At 45.6% G+C, this 17571-nt stretch overlaps 1 protein-coding gene across 2 annotated transcripts in view; it reads left to right on the top strand.

The window, feature by feature from the left end:
* Positions 1-17172, top strand: part of LOC147420467 (WW domain-containing protein) — a 69255-nt gene extending 52083 nt beyond the window's left edge. For both annotated transcript variants that reach the window (XM_086504040.1, XM_086504039.1), the window contains exons 8-13: positions 1-55; positions 137-317; positions 956-1111; positions 1262-1387; positions 1525-1576; positions 16796-17172. The exon at positions 1-55 is cut by the window's left edge and continues 108 nt beyond it. In XM_086504040.1, coding sequence (XP_086360166.1) covers positions 1-55; positions 137-317; positions 956-1111; positions 1262-1387; positions 1525-1576; positions 16796-16948 — 723 coding nt within the window. In that variant the 3' untranslated portion in view covers positions 16949-17172. The remainder of the gene's footprint in view (positions 56-136; positions 318-955; positions 1112-1261; positions 1388-1524; positions 1577-16795) is intronic.
* Positions 17173-17571: the final 399 nt, after the last annotated feature.

The following is a 17571-nucleotide window of genomic DNA, read 5'->3' as shown; positions in this document are numbered from 1 at the left end:
CCGGTGCCATCACCCTCGTCATCTGAGTGGCAAGAGGCCATGGATAGCACAACTGGTATTTGCTTGCTAGATACTTTAGCATTTTTTATCAATAAAATTTTGCATTTTCATTTGTTTTGGAATATTTAAAATCCAGGACAGAAGTACTACTATAATTTAAGGACTAATGAATCAACATGGGAGCCCCCGCCTTCTATTCAAGCACAGGCTTCCAGTCAAGCAGTGTGTCAAGTGTCAATGTCAAAACGATGTGCAGGCTGTGGGGGTTGGGGGCTTGGTCTTGTACAATCCTGGGGTTATTGCAATCACTGCACATGGTAAGCAACACTAGTTTAAATCTCTCTCTCTCTCTCTCTCTCTTCCCCCCACCCCCCACCCACAAAAAAAAAAAAAAGAAACCCCCTCTTCAACAAACACACACGTGCGTGGACACACAGCAAGGAGACCTTTTCTGGATGTTTGTGTATGTTATCTCCAAATTTACCGGTGTATATAGCCTACTAACTACCTTTATATATTATGAATTCTTTTTAGTTATTGCTTTATTTTGTGGACTTCATTATGGTCGAGTCTGCCCTGCACCTTTGAGCCACGACAAAAGCTCAGTATGCAGACCTTTCTATCAATGTATGCTCGTGTTTATGTGTAGGTGTGCGTTTTCATCATGGTAAGGTTTCTTACCAGTAATTACGTCACAGCAAAAATGTGTCCGTGCGCACGCATGTGTGCTCATGTGCGTGCATGCATTTGTGTATGTGCCTTGTACATGTGCCATGCACGTGTGCGTGCGTGTGAGCACACTTTTTTTTTTGGTGGGGGGCAGTGGGAAGAGCATGTATTATACATAGTCCTATGCATGCTACCTGCACTTTCCTCTAAAGGTGAATGTGGGCTGCTCTTGGATTCGGAAAGGTGTATTTATTTTCTTGTTCATGGCAATGTGGTGATTTTGCAGCGTGCTAAATGTGCCCATACCAACCAACCTACCTCATATTCCTGAGCAGAATGAATTCAAATATAAGTGGCAAGCAGACATTGCCGCTGCTGTTAGAACTGAAAGTTTCAAGGTGGCCACAAGCACAGAACCCACTAAGAAGGATTCAAAATCAAGGTTTGTTTTGATCTCCAGGCCCTAAGAGAATTTGGCAAGAAATCATGACTTCATTGAGATTTGTGTATTGCCGTCTGAAAATTCTGTTTGATTCTAGGGTTCCTTGAAGACACGTCCCTTTTCAAGTATTTTTTTTGCTTCTTTTTGCAGATCAGCTTCGAAGCCTCCTTTTGGAAAGGGGAATAGACGAGACATAAAGAAGCAGGGGCCCTCTGAGACTGATGAGCTTGATCCCATGGACCCTAGTTCTTATTCCGATGCTCCCCGTGGAGGCTGGTAATGTTTCTAGTTGTGTGTGTGTGGGTGTGGGTGTGATCATGTGCTAGTTTATTCTCCTTGCATATGTGCACATTGTTGACAACGGTAGTCCTTTCCTTAGCAATTCTACTTCTCATGGCTTCACCTTTGTATAGGGGTGTTGGTTTGAAAGGTGTGCAGCCGAAAGCAGCTGATACCACGGCAACGGTATGTGCTTAATTATTATGCTTATAAATGTTCACCCCACCCCTTCATCACTTAGGTCTCTCTCTCTCTCTCTCTCTCTCTCTCTCTCTCTCTCTCCGGACCCACTAGAGACATGCCCAGAGACATGTTCTTTCTTTATTGCCTAGAGGGTAAGGAAAGCCATTGACAGGATGAAGACAAGGAGAGCGCATGATCATGATGGTCTGGTACACATGCCACTGCCGGGCATACTATGAGATACGCGGACGCTTCCATTGCTTGTTCAGAGGAGGGTTCGGACCTTTTTTAAGAGTCATGAGATACAAGGATCAGAAGTGTCTTGGATTGTTCCTGCTAGAGCTGCGCAGACTTAGGGAGAGCTTGCTGAGGACATCAGGGGAAAGATAGTCTCAGAGACGAATCACAGAGTTCTTTACACCAGACAGAGGAGAGCAAACGGAGCAGTCACTACAGCCTACTCATACTAGAGGTACACTGCTTGACAGAGCCGCTGAACTTGGCAGATCCAGACGTCCACGACCTCGGGGGGTCCCCCACTACTGACGAAGGTTGCAACAGAAGATACAGATCACTCTAGCTCGACATGCAAGACGCCCAACCAGAGTTCTGACCATGGAGGAAGTCGATGAGATCCGACAACGACCGATGAGAGATATCATCTGAACCCACAAACCCAACTACCCCCCCTTCCCTCCCCCCCTTATTTCCTTTCTCCTTAGTGCCTTAGTGTTTTAGTGTTAGTTCTTTGTAACTTGGTAATTTCCGTACTCAGACATGGTATCATATTCACCAATTGTAACTTTTTGGTCTCATAGGTCATTTTGGCCTTTTGAAGACGTTAATATAACATTTCATTTCTCTCTCTCTCTCTCTCTCTCTCTCTCTCTCTCTCTCTCTCTCTCTCTCTCTCTCTCTCTCTCGCATGTGGTAGATTGGTTATCTTAGTTCCCTCTTGAGTTCAAGCCCCGCCGGATAGATCTTATAGGTCTCTTGGGATTGTTCCTACGACGTTTAAAACTTCTCTTCTCTTGTCACTCTCTTCCTCTTTTCTCTCTGTCTCTTCATAAGAGCTTGGTTTGGGAGGCCGCTTGTGTGTGAGCATGGATTGAGGAGGGCAAGCGGGTCTGAGGTGTAGCAAGGCGTAGTTGCTCGCACATGCTTGGAGTTTGATTGGCGCATATCACAGATGATGGACCAACCACACATTATGGGAGATCCAGATTCATGTCAAACCCCGCCCAAAGCAAAGGTTACGTTTAGGCGGAAAAGGCGAGATAGCACATTGTCACCCGATTCTCCGAGAGCTTGGAAACTATCCAGAGTAAAGGATAACCTAATATTTGAGAAGGTACAGGTGATAATTAAGACGGGGAGTTGAACCTTATGAGGGGAGACATTGAGAAGAGATGTATGCAACTATGAAGAATTAAAGAAATGCTATGTATGCATATATGAGGAAAGGGCTGGACAAAGAGATGTTGGGTAAGCGTGATGAGATGTACATGGCACTGAAAGGGGAGATGCAAGCTATTGTGAGGGCAAAGGTGCAGGTAATGGAAGTTGTGATGCAAAAAAGGTTTTATGATGCTATTGCTGCTAGTGAGACGTGGAAATCAGCTATGGAAAAACGCCTAAGTGCAAAAGATACATTGATTGAAGAACTTAAGGGAGAACTGACAAATTCTTAGAGAAAAAGTATTTCGAAAGAGGAGGGAGAAATTTAGTCCCTTAAGGAGCTCGAAACGATCAAAGAACATGTGAAGACTCTCCAAGAAGATGAAGAGTAGAAGTCGAGAACAACCTCTTCATGGGTGGATGCTCTCACCAAAACGCAAAAGAAGGTTGCTGAAGCTGAAGAATGGATTGAGGTTGCAAAGAAGGGAAAATCCACAATGGTTGAAGATACACCGACAACCACCATTATCAATATGACCATTGAGGAAGAGCATAAGTGGAAGACTAGAGCCCTTCACGTGCGTGCTAGAGGAAGAAGAAGTGAAAGAACTCTTGAAATGCATGGGCATTTCTGAAGCCATACACACAGGTTCATGGAGAGTGGGGAAGAAAGGAAACAATAAGGAATGAAGTTTTAAGGGAAGAGCACTCATTTTATTTTTCCCTATTGTGGAAACTAGGAGAGAGTTCTTGAAGAGGAAACCCAATGCCAGAAATCAAGGCTGCGAGGGAGAAGGAAAAAATTGCGTTCTATAGAGGGGGGAGAGTGGTGATCTTGGCAAATTCCACAAAGGGCAAGTACTTTTCCATCGAGTCTTCTTATTCGAAATGTAAGACTTAAATAAATCCAAAATCATTGAATTGGCTATCTCAAATTGCCCATCTGTTTGTGGGTGAAATGAGGACGAGAACTGCGACCGCGTGCCAATGTTCTTTACCCTCCATACAAACTTGTGATCTCTGTCCGAGACTATAGACTCAAGCATGCCATGTAACTGAATCTGTGAGACGAATAGTCTCGCGAAATGGTCAAGCTTGACCGTCTTCTTTACCGAGATGAAGTGGGCTTGCTTGCTAAATTTGTCAATGATTGTCCAAATCCCATCATGTCCACTTTGGGTCCTGGAAGATAAAAAATGAAATCCATAGCGATGCTTTCCCAGGGGGGCGAGAGGGTATGGGTAAAAGTTGTAGAAGTCCTAATGCCTTATGCCTGTCAACCTTGACCTTTTGGCAGACCAAGCAACTGCGAACAAACTTTTTCCCATCGAGTCTTCTTATTCGAAATGTAAGACTTAAATAAACCCAAAACCTTTGAATTGGCTATCTCAAATTGCCCATCTGTATGTGGGTGAAATGAGGACGAGAACTGCGACCGCGTGCCAATGTTCTTTGCTCTCCAAAACAAACTTGTGAATCGGGGATCTCTGTCCGAGATTATAGACTCAAGCATGCCATGTAACTGAATCTGTGAGACGAATAGTCTCGCGAAATGGTCAAGCTTGACCGTTTACTAAAATGAAGTGGGCTTGCTTGCTAAATTTGTCAATGACCGTCCAAATCCCATCATGTCCACTTTGGGTCTTGGGAGGATAAAAAATGAAATCCATAGCGATGCTTTCCCAGGGGCAGGAGGGTATGGGTAAAAGGCTGTATAAGTCCTAATGCCTTATGCCTGTCAAACTTGACCTCTTGGCAGACCAAGCAACTACGAACAAACTTGTCCACATCCTTTTTGAGCCTTGGCCAGTAAAAGTAATGCTCAACACCCTTCAAGATGGTATCTATGCCGCGGTGGCCCGAAAAGGGTGGACAATGGTCAAAACCTTTTCCCTCAAAGGATACGTAACACACAACATCGTTTTCCGCATCAAATAGCTGTCCCGTATGGAATTGCTTGTAACTGTCTCCCCACTTTGTATTCGGTGAAAGATGTCTGCAAGAATCTGTGGCGTACCGATCTACCATATCCTTGAATGTATTGCAGAAATAGCCAGAACCAAGGGCTTTCGAGACAATGCATTTGCCACCGAGTTCTTTTGTCCCTGAACATGGACTATCTAGAAATAGAACTGTGACAATATGTTAGCCCATCGCATCTGCTTTTCCAAAAGCTACTTCTGCGACAATAGTAGCATAAACTGTGATGATCTGTAAAGACGGTAAAATCAGCTCCGAGTACATAATGTTGCCACTGCGTACAAGCATGGATAACTGCCAATAGCTTTTTCTCATAAATCTGTGCCACCAACTTAGGATGTGAAAACATGCTGCTCTCGTAAGCAATGTCGTGGCCTTCTTGCATCAAAACTGCTCCCAGACTACGACCACAAGCATCACAATAAACTTCGAATGGCTTTTGCAAGTCTGGCAAGGCCAACACTGGTCCCGTAGTCAACTTTTCTTTGAGAGTCGGAAAAGTGGTAATCTTTGTCGGTCCCCAAGTGAAAGGAACCCCTTTCTGAGTGAGTAAATGCAAAGGAAAAGCTACCTCTACAAATTTTCAAATGAACCGCCGATAATAAGAGCACAAGCCCAGAAAGCTTTGAACTTCATGAACATTCTTTAAGTCGGGCCAATTTGTAAGGTGTGAGCTTTGTCCTAGAGTACTAGAGTACGAGTCAAGGAGAGGAAAGGTGGAATTATCCCACATGAAATGAGCTACTAAGTAGCTCATTTCATGAATGAATAAATCAATTCCATTTTGCATTACATCTCTCTTGTTTATGATGAGTTTGTTATGGCTTAGCAAATAGTCAAGGTCATGTTTATGAGTCCAAGTCAATTGATCTTGGAACCTAATTCATTTGAGTGATAATCTAGCCAATACACACTTACTTGTGTGTACGATGTTTCTCTTTCATCCACCCTAGCTAGCACGATCCCATTCCCATCAAGTGGTATCAGAGCTACGGTGTGCTAGCTAGGATTGTTGTTAAGCTTTTTTGTTAGTGATCAGCATTGCCTCATCTTTATTTGCATTAGCTCAATAATCCCAATCCCTAATCGCCACTTGGGCAAGAGCATGCTTCACTACCCTTTGGCGATTACGTGAGGCGGATCTGTCACGAGTCTGTGGCAACTTTACTTGTTGATTTCTTTTTAATTTGACTTGTTTTAAAGCACCCCTTTGGAAATGCCAATGCCCAAGTTGCATGGCGTGAGGCGGACAGTGAGAGTCTAGGCCGGACGGCCAGTGAGCTCTGAAGTTGGGCAAATGGACTAAGGTTAGCCACGGTGGGGCTACGAGTGTAAATCACCTGATAGCTGGCCGACGTTGCACTTTTCGATGTGGTTCCAGTGGTGATTGATGACTAGTGTGAGTGCCATGGAAGCATCTCCTAAAATGCTATTTTGGACTTGAGAATGTGTTCGCGTCATTACCTCCGGTATGACAAGGGGAACATTTTATTACTTTGCAGGACAAACGGTCGGGAGATTTTTAGGCAGTAACCCCGAAACGGGAAATGGCCTGTAAACGCGCCAAGTGGCACATTTCTGTGCACTTTCCTCATGCAAGAAGAAGTGGCGCTGAATTTATAGCTGGGAGGCTCATTTGCAAGCTCTCTGTCACAGGTTAAGAGCTATGGAGTGCTTCCTTTCCCTCTTATGTACAGTCCGGTGACATGAGTGATGCCCTGCACGCTATGCGCTGCTCTCTCTCTCTCTCCCCTACGAGCAATTATGTTATGCCCCTCTAGTGGGTTTTTCATTTGACCAATGTACAGTTGTGTGGGTTCATGCGCGATTGCCGAGGCAGGGTTCATGCGTGATTGCAGAGGCAAGAGCCTCTTGCACAGGTATTGGATTAGCTAGCGGCTAATCCCCCGTAGGTATAGGTGAATTCGGAGAGGTTTCACGTGCGAAATCTCGTCTGATTCAAAGGGCAAGTAGCCCTACAGGTGCGGGAGCTCGAGGACTTGCTACGGATGCAACCGGCACGCGAAACGTAGCCCGAAACAGGGAATTACAGCCTGCTGTGTATTTTTGCAGGTTTAGGGTTTCGGCCCTTAACAGTCCCTAATACCCCCAGGAGGTTCGGGGACGCGAGTCTGGCGCATTTTCGGAGCAGAAAACAGAGAATTCAGCGTGCTGCAGATTCTCGCCAGGTTTTGCAAAGTGTCCGTATGCGTCGGGAAAGCCCTCTATTGTGTGGGGATACTGACTGTGAAGCGACCCAGTACAGTTATGCTGCCGAAATCGGGCCAGAACAGGTGCAGTTCAGCCCGGATTATGCGGGGCAGCTTGTAGGAAATTCACAGGTTTTTATTCCCTCTGTTAAAGAATAAAGAAAAACCGAAAGGGGCGCCAACCTTTGGGGCCTACAGGTGTCGCTGTCTGCTTGGGAGCATTCTAGCTTCCTAGCCGTGCTTTTGTTTGAAGTGTAATCCTATCCCCAGATACAGGTTCCTTTTAAGTCATTTCTTTGTGTCGTAAAGTTAAGTGTTAAAGAATCGGGTGAAAGCTAACGTCTACCGCCCCACGGGCCGGTTTCATGGTTCCGTTGTTGGGACATCAATCACTTTTTCCTCAAAAGAGTGAGCCTTGGTTGTTTTGGGTAAAGACACAGAGTGTAGCAACGCGGGATTACACTATGGCCGACAAAGGGAAGGGCATTATGGAAGAGGGTTCCTCTCCGAAGGACAAGCAGGAAATCTCTATGGTTTTCGAGCCACGTCAGTCTGTACCTCCTGTCAATGTGAATGTCCCTCCAGTAGTACAGGGCTTTATGACTGGGCAACTTGAGGATGATGCGTCAGGACTCAGTTAGTTGCCGCGGTGAATCTCTTTTCGCAGCTGGTGCAGAAACCAAGGTTTATGGAGTTCTTGCAAGCGCCACCAGTGCAACAGCAAAATAGGCAACCTACGCCGCGTACAAAGGTTGTTGAGGCTCAAGCCCAGGTACTTCATGCGGCTCAGGAGGATAGGGAAAACACGCATGTTGCAGAGTTGGGGGGCTCCAAAACAGGTTCCTCCCGTGCTAGAGCGCCTGTTCCACAGGTTATGCCAGTTCAGCCCGCCACCTTTCAGAGCCAGCATGGTGTCTTGAATGGACAGGGAACTGGATACCAGGCAATGCACCTAGTTTTTCCACCACCCACGGTACATCCTAGGTATTTTGGGGGTGGATCAATGTTCCAAAGTATGACTGGTTATGCTCCTCTTAGTACAGAAAAAGGATGGCTCGTGGCGCATGTGTATTGACTACCGTGCGTTAAATAAGAATACCATCAAGAATAGGTTTCCTATTCCAAGGATTGATGATATTCTTGACCGCCTAGAGGGTGCAACAATTTTCAGCAGGATCGACCTTAAAAGTGGGTACCATCAGATTTGAATTAGGCCCGAGTATGTGCATAAGACTGCGTTTAGAACGACATTTGGTCTCTATGAGTTCTTTGTGATGCCATTTGGTCTTACGAATGCTCCTGCTGCGTTCAATAGGGTGATGGATAGGATCTTCCGTCCATATCAGAACTTTGTTGGCACATTCTTTGATGACATAATAGTGTACTCGAAGAATGAAGAGCAGCATAGGCATCACCTGACTATTGTGTTCGAAGAGTTGCGCAGGAACAGATTGCTCATCAATAGCAAGAAAAGCGAGTTCTTCTTGGAAGAGATGCACTTCCTCGGACACATTGTGTCAAAGGATGGTGTCCAAATGGATCCTGCGAAGGTAGAGGCAATCAGGACATGGCCAGCTTTAAGGACTATGCACGATGTCCGTAGCTTCTTAGGGCTATGTTCTTACTACAAAGATTCATTGCAACTTTGCAGAGATTGCTTCACCTCTACATGCTTTGCAAAAGAAAGAGGTCACTTATAGATGGACCCAGAACTTTCAATCTCTTAAAGGAAAAGATGACTTCAGATCCAGTCATTGTTTTGCCAGATCTCAGGAAGTCATTTGTGGTTCAATGTGACGCTTGTGGCAGTAGCATTGGTGCAGTGCTAATGCAAGATGGCAGGGTAGTAGCCTATGGGAGCAGAATCTTGCAAGGGCCAGATACGACCATGCAGGTCTATGAAAAAGAGTTACTGGCTGTGATTCATGCGCTCTTAAGTTGGAAACACTATCTGCTAGGTGCTGATTTTGTTGTCCAAACGGATCATCAGACCTTGCGATACTTTCTGACACAGTCAAAGCTATCAGAAAAGCATATGCGATGGGCAAACATTCTCTCCATGTTTCACTTCTAGACTGTGCATGTGGAAGGCAAGAAGAATGTTGCGGCTGATGCGTTATCAAGAAAGCCACAAATTTCAGTTGTGTCAATTCCTTATCATCATGAGCTTGATGACACGAAGGAACAGTATGCGAGTGACGAAGATTTTGCAAGGATCTTCGAACAGTTACAAGAAGGACAACGTCATGAGCACTACCTCCTCAAAGATGGTTTTATGATGATGCATGGCAGACTCTGTGTCACTAGGCCATTGCGATGTAAGGTCATGGTAGAGAGTCATGTCCCACCGTATGTAGCGCATCATGGTATAGATGCTACAATGAAAGCGGTTGAGACATTCTTATATTGGCCTACCTTGAGGAGAGATGTCGAGGCCTTTGTACGAGCGTGCCTGATTTGCCAAAAGGTCAAGTTTGACAGGCAAAAGGCACCAGGGCTCTTACAGCCATTGCTGATTCCAGATAACCATGGGAAAGCATAGCAATGGATTTTATCTTTGATCTTCCAAGAACATAGACAGGGAATGATGGAAACTGGACCATTATTTGCAGATTCAGCAAGCAAGCTCATTTCATTCCTGTTAGGAAGAAGATAAAACCAAATCAGATGGCACGTCTCTTTATGTACAATATCTTTAAGTACCATGGCATGCCACAGTCCATTGTTAGTGATTGTGACCCATGGATGACAAGTCTATTCTGGACAGGCATATTTGAGAATATGGGCACTACGCTTACGTTCTCATCGTCATTTCATCCATAGACAGATGGGCATTCAGAAGAGGCAAATTCTACTGTCTTGGATCTGCTTGAGTGCTATGTGTCAGAGCACAAGGCGAAGTGGAAGCAGTATTTGCCGTTGGTTGAATATGCGTACAATAATACAGTGCATTCTTCAACAGGCAAAGCACCTTTTGAAATTGTCGAAGGTCATGTGAAAGTTCCTCCCATTTTGCATACCAAGGAGAAGATCTTTCAGGCAGATCAATATGTACAGAATGCGGAAGATTTTGCATACCAAGGAGAAGATCTTTCAGGCAGATCAATATGGCCATGATACGGTGTCCACGAAGTGCTGTACACACTAATGAATTGATATTCATGTAAACGAGGACGTTCGCGATTTCAAGAGGGGGGTATGTCACGAGTCTGTGGCAACTTTACATGTTGATTTCTTTTTTGGGGGAATTTTATTTGACTTGTTTTAAAGCACCCCTTTGGAAATGCCAATGCCCGAGTTGCATGGTGTGAGGCGGACAGTGAGAGTCTAGGCCGGACGGCAAGTGAGCACTGAAGTTGGGCAAATGGACTAAGGTTAGCCAGTGGGGCTACGAGTGTAAATCACCTGATAGCTGGCCGACATTGCACTTTTCGATGTGGTTCAAGTGGTGATTGATGACCAGTGTGAGTGCCATGGAAGCATCTCCTAAAATTTAGGAAACTGCTATTTTGGACTTGAGAATGTGTTCGCGTCATTACCTCCGGTATGACAAGGGGAACATTTTATTACTCTGCCGCGAAGTCAACTTGGCAACCGGTCGGGAGATTTTTAGGCGGCAACCCCGAAACGGGAAATGGCCTGTAAACGCGCCAAGTGGCACATTTCTGTGCACTTTCCTCATGCAAGAAGAAGTGGCGCTGAATTTATAGCTGGGAGGCTCATTTGCAAGCTCTCTGTCACAGGTTAAGAGCTATGGAGTGCTTCCTTTCCCTCTTATGTACAGTGCGGTGCTAGGAGTGATTCCTTGCATGCTACGCACTGCTCTCTCTCTCTCTCCCCTATGAGCAATTATGTTATGCCCCTCTAGTGGGTTTTTCATTTGACCAATGTACACTTGTGTGAGTTCATGCGCGATTGCCGAGGCAAGAGCCTCTTGCACAGGTACTGGATTAGCTAGTGGCTAATCTTCCGCAGGTATAAGTGAATTCGGAGAGGTTTCACGTGCGAAATCTCGTCCGATTCAAAGGGCAAGTAGCCCTACAGCTGCGGGAGCTCGAGGACTTGCTACGGATGCGACCGGCACACGAAACGTAGCCTGAAACAGGGAATTACAGCCTGCTGTGTATTTTTGCAGGTTTAGGGTTTCGGCCCTAAACGGTCCCTAATACCCCCAGGAGGTTCAGGGACGCAAGGGGACCACTGTAGAGGTGATCTGGCGCATTTTCGGAGCAGAAAACAGAGAATTCAGCGTGCTGCAGATTCTCGCCAGGTTTTGCAAAGTTTCCGTATGCGTCGGGAAAGCCCTCTATTGTGTGGGGATACTACTGACTGTGAAGCGACCTAGTACAGTTATGGTGCCAAAATTCGGCCAGAACAGGTGCAATTCAGCCCGGATTATGCGGGGCAGCTTGTAGGAAATTCACAGGTTTTTATTCCCTCTGTTAAAGAATAAAGGAATACCGAAAGGGGCACCAACCTTTGGGGCCTATAGGTGTCGCTGTCTGCTTGGGAGCATTCTAGCTTCTTGGCCGTGCTTTTGTTTTGAAGTGTAATCCTATCCCCAGAGACAGGTTCCTTTTAAGTCATTGCTTTGTGTCGTAAAGTTAAGTATTAAAGAATCGTGTGAAAGCTAACGTGTACCGCCCCACGGGCCGGTTTCAGGATCTCATATTTAGCAATTGATTGTGTATGTAATTCGCAATTATCGTGCTTATTTGTGACCATTTTCAGCTTGTCTTTGCAGCCCTCATTGTAGGCACCATCGCTTTACATTATTTATGTGTTTGCGAAGCCACCGCCAAGAGCTCTCCAACAAGTATCCGTTTGCTCTAATCGCATCAATTTCTGAAATTCCTGCAGCAACTCGAAATTTTCTTGTGTGTGTGTGTGTGTGTGTGTACCTAAAAAGACATTCAATGCCCACCATCTCTTTGTAGGATAGAAACCCCAAATAACTCAGCTAGCCCTACCCCGTGGCGAGAAACGACTCCTATTTAAGGAGGTCAACCCTCAAGAGGGGGTCCACACACAAAGGCCACCCGGGCAGATTTCAAAGGCTGCGGTCAAGCAGAATTTAGCGTTTTCCGGGTCCGACCGGACGACTGCGTGCCCAAACCGTCTTCTGTGGCCCCGCTGCCTTAAGCCCTCATGCAGACGGATGCAACTGGCACCCCTCTTCTGCTCCTGCCCACCGACGGGCGCTCAAGCCTATTTAAAGGTATTTTTTGGGTCCGCACCTACAGGGCCCCCCTTCCCACGCCTGCCTAGTGGATTTTCGTCTTGCCGGCTTGTTAAGCCCGCTGTCCCACAACCTTGAGCCAAGCCCTCCATAAGGGTGCAAAGAGCTCGAGGTTACCAAGGCATACCATCAAGACCTCCATTTGGGGGGGGGGGGGGGGGGGGGGGGGGGGGGGTGGGCACACCATGCAAAGGCACTAAAGAGCAGGGCTTCTTACGAGCATTCAAAGGAGTTTCAAGCAAAGAGATCACCAGGGCTTCGTACGACCATTCAAAGGAGTTCCAAGCAGAGAGATCACCTTCAAAGCTAGCAAGACTTCAAAGAGGAAGCACACCTAAGCACAAAAAAGCCTTCATCAAGCAAGCATCAAAGGTGACACTCGAAGCTTCAGGACTTCAACTTTTGAACTTCAAGGGCTTCAACGCACAAATTCAGAGAAAGGTCAAATATTTCTATCACTTGTGAAGAGAGGCTTCACTCCGGTGAAGAGGAGCTTCACAAAATTTAAAGGAATTCTCTCTCTCTCTCTCTCTCTCTCTCTCTCTCTCTCTCTCTCTCTCTCTCTCTCTACACCAGCCAATGGAGAGTCAGAGGAGCAATGATCACAGCAGATCTCAAAGCCCACCCACACTAGAGGTACGTTGATTGATCAGCCCATTGAGCAAGGCAGATCCAGACGAGGCTGCAGCAAAAGATCCAAATCACTCTAGCTCGACATGCAAGACGCCCAACCAGAGTACTCACCATGGAGGATGTTGATGAGATTCGACAGCGACCGATGAGAGATTTCATTTGAACCCCCCCCCCCCCCCCCCCCCCCCCCCCCCCATATATATATCTCGTTTCAGCTCCGAATCAGCTTCAGATTCATTTCCTTAGTGTTTTAGTGTTTTTTAGTCTTAGTTCTTTGTACTTTCCGTACTCAGATATGATATCAGATTCACCAATTGTAACTTTTTGGTCTCATAGGTCATGTTGGCCTTTCGAAGACGTTAATATAACATTTCATCTGTGTGTGTGTGTGTGTGTGTGTGTGTGTGTGTTTTGAGAATGAAAAAGTTTTTGGAGAACATAACGAAGATATTGCAAGCTTGGTCAATCGCCTTGACCTTGGGTTCATATTTAAAGGCCCATGGTCTCTGTACATCAAAAATATTCAAACTTAAAAGCAATAGTTATGAACTTGTTTTGACTTTGTTTCGGCCACTCTCGGGTGCTTTAAACAAGTTTTCTTTGACTTTTAGGGTTTTAAAGCCCCTCTCGACCGTTGATGTGTGAGTTGCTCGGGGATTCCTTATGTCTTCTTCTTCTTCTAGGTTTTAGGCCCCTCGGCCGGGATCTATTCTGTTGGTTAGAACTTGGTAGGAACTCTTTTTCAAAAAAATAGGCCACTCGGCAAGACTTTATAAGTTGGTAAAACATCTTTTGCTGCTTCCGCTTCTTCTTCTTAGAGTTTAGGCCCCTCGGCCGGGATCTACAGGTTGGCTCTGTTCTTTGTTCTTTAGTGGCTTGACACGTCAGCAATTTGTGGCAGTAGTGACACTTGGATGCATGGCACACATTTACTAGTGATAGCGGCTTGTTGGTGAACCTTGGCAAGACCAAAGTTATGGTGTTCAACACCACAACATAGTGGGTCAGGCGATCTGTACTGGCTTTCACACATGGTCAACAGACGGTTGAGTATTTAGATGCATACACTTACCTGGGAGTGGTCTTCAGTGGTAGAGTGTTCTCCTCGAGGAGAGAAACAGATATTAGACTGCCGAGAGCAAATGCAGCTTTGGGGAGGACGGAGAGGATGTGTTAACAGATTCAGTTTCACGAACCTGGACTAAAGCTTTGGCTATTTGACACATTGGTTACTTTAGCTATGCTATATGGGGACCATCAACAGACCATCGTAGGTGAGCTTGAAGTACTGATGGATGGAGATGTATGGAGAGGCCTTTGGTCTCTATGATTTCCTGGATGATATAAGGGCCAAGGCCTTTGTGCCACGAGATTATTCGGGCAGAGCTTGGTACTCCCCCGTTGGTCATAGAGGCACGTCGTCTCTTTTATACACAGTATTTGGGATCTCGCTTTGGAGTCTTCTCGATAGCTTGCCTCACAGGGAAACACAGCTTGTTGGTATACATGGATTTACACATCTTGTTGGTAGACACAGATGACATCCTGGTTTTAGCTACATGAATTTAGTATGGACAGACTACCCCACTTCCAGTACTCGCTAGATGCACCCTCCTTGTCCCTAACATGGACCAAGATCACCCGCCTCATCAAATAGGATTTGATTCAACTAGACACTTGGAGGACATGGACAAAGCTAACACGAGAGCTTGTCACGAAGATGGCTTTCTACAGAGAGCATCTTCTCCAGCTCATAGAGGATGGATATATGATTAGACTTATATGGACACTCATTTAACCCATGGGATACGATGTGCTATTGGTTAGATGCGAACATCATCGCACGAGCTAGAGATTGAGACAAGCAGATTCGTGAGAGTACAGTAGAAGCCAGGATTTGCCAGTTGGCTCATATAGAGCCAGAGACAAAGTTACATCACATATGTCGTTGTCCAGTGTATTATGAGATATGAGTCCGCTTTCATTTTCTATTGAGAGAGGGCTTTGGATCACTGGCTATAGTCATGAGATATCCAGATAAGAGATGCCTCGGGTTGTTTTTGCTAGAGCTACTGAGACACAAGGAGAGTCTTTTGAGGAGGTTAGACAATGGGAGACATTCATAGAGGGAAATCGCTGACTTCTTTAGGGCAGAGACTCAGCAATCAGATGAGCAAGCTTCACAGCAGACTTCAAAGTCCACCTATACCAGAGGTATAGTGAGTGACAGAGCCATTGAGCTTGGGAGAGCTAGACGCCCACGTCTATGAGGGCCACCACACCATTGACGGAGGCTCCTTTAGAGGATCGGGACTAATCTAGCATGGCATGGGAGATGTCCACTACGACCATATACCAGCGTGGACATTGACGATACTCTTCAGCGATCTATGCAGTACATCCTCGGACAGCGCCCGATGCCGGACATCCTCAAACATTGATGTTCATTTTAGCTTTTATTTTACTTCATTTTATTTTGTACCCAAACATTGTATTAGATCCATGAGGATTGTATCAGTTTGGTCTCATAGGTCATTTTTGGCCTTTTGAATACGTTTAATATAACATTTCATTTCATTTCATTTCCCCTTTCACGAAAATGGTGGGGCTTGTACCCTTTGCATTACATTATAAAATTACAGAAATTCCGAAGGCATTACAAGAACCGGGGGCAGGTTGGAAAAATCCCTTGGAATATAACAAAAACACCAATGATGCAGAGGGGAAAAAAGGGAGGTACCGAAATTCCGGAGGCATTACAAGAACCGGGGGCAGATTGGAAAAACACCAATGATGCAGAGGGGCAAAAAGGGAGAGACTGGGGGCTATGGAGTAATGGATGACTGTAGAAGAGAGCTACATTAGAAACGGGCCACCAAAAAGTTCCATAAAGAAGCCAAAAACTCCCAAAGGACCTCCATTATCAGACTCCAGAGTTCCAGGGCCAAGAGGTGCACTTCGAAAGCGGTCTGCAGCGCCAGTACAAATCAGGCTGCAAAAGCTGAAGGCACTGGAAAACCGTTGCCAAAGAGAGGGGCTTCTTCCAAACTTGCATGCAAATCTTTAGAGGAGGAGGACAAGCCTCTATGTGATACGAGCTTAATCACGATTTCTGAAAAATCGTTCGTCTTACAGTTAAATTTATAGAATGAGGTGCCAAGCAATTATTGTGGCTCAAGCCACTAACATGGCTCAAACACAAACCTAGTGTTAAGCCCCCCCTGCCCCTTTTTCTTTTTCTTCCTCTCTCTCTCTCTCTCTCTCTCTCACAGACACTGGACACCCAGAGGAGCTACTACCACAGTAGATCTTGTCGCCTCACACCAAAGGCACACTGATCGACCGAGCGACTGAGTTGGGGAGATCCAGACGCCCACCACTGCGGAGGACTACACAGCATCGACTGAGGCTACATCAGAGGATTCGGGTCACTTTGGCCCGACATGCACGACGCCCGGTCAGACTGCTGACCATGGAGGAGATTGATGAGATCCGCCAGCGACCAATGCTGGATCTCTTGTGACTTGTGATTTAGCTATCCCGGCTAGCTGCTTAGTTCACACCTACCAGCTTAGGATTTCATAGTATTTCATTTTGTCATTTCATTTTGTTACTCTTTGTATCAGATTCACCACATTGTAACGCTCTGGTCTCATAGGTCATTTTGGCCTTTTGAAGACATTAATATAACATTTCATTTCTCTCTCTCTCTCTCTCTCTCTCCCCCCCCCCACTAATTTATTTAAGCTTGCCTTTTTGCAGGGGCCATTGTTTCAACAGAGACCTTACCCTTCACCTGGAGCTGTACTCAGGAAAAATGCAGAGGTGGCTGCTCAGCAAGGAAAAGTTGGACCCAATTTTGCTCCAATACACAAAAGAGGCGATGGTAGTGATGGATTGGGAGATGCTGACTAGCGGAAACAGTGAAAGTCCTCTTCAGAAGTTTTTTTGCTTGTATGGGATGAGCCTTCAAGATTATGCTGCCATGTTTTTACAGTTCACCATGTCAATGTACTATAGTACGAAGACATAGTATATAAAATGAGATGTATCCACATACAGCTAAGGAATTTCCCGAGGATTTTATGATATGAGTAGAATTTGAATATACACAGCAGGAATAGGGATTTCCATGGTTCTATGCTTGAAGTGGTGATGGAGAAGCATGAGAGAGGGAGAGAGTGAAGATAAGGGATTTGTACATCTTAGGCATATTTGAAAGCTGGTCCTCCAGTTTGGAATTTGAGTTTCAATCAATGGAGTTTCATATGATAACTACCCTATTCAATCATGGACGTAGTTCTAGGGACTCAGTACGCACATGTAAGTAGTTCTACGCACCATGGACGTAGTTCGAGGGACATTGTAAAGTTTTCGTTGGAGTTAGGACCAGTTGATATTGTGTTAGTAATTTATCTAGCTTCTGTGGTGTGCATTCCCTATCAACTACCTTATTTTTGTCCTCTATTCAATGCCTCACTTAATGCTAGGCTTCATTATGGCCGAGTCTGCCCTGCCCTGCATCTCTAGAGTCATGG

This window comes from Adiantum capillus-veneris, chromosome 28, assembly GCF_014529385.1.
Source record: "Adiantum capillus-veneris isolate H3 chromosome 28, ASM1452938v2, whole genome shotgun sequence".
Taxonomy (NCBI): Eukaryota; Viridiplantae; Streptophyta; class Polypodiopsida; order Polypodiales; family Pteridaceae; genus Adiantum; species Adiantum capillus-veneris.
Note: the sequence above shows the minus strand (reverse complement) of the source record. Positions and strands in the feature narration are given on the sequence as shown.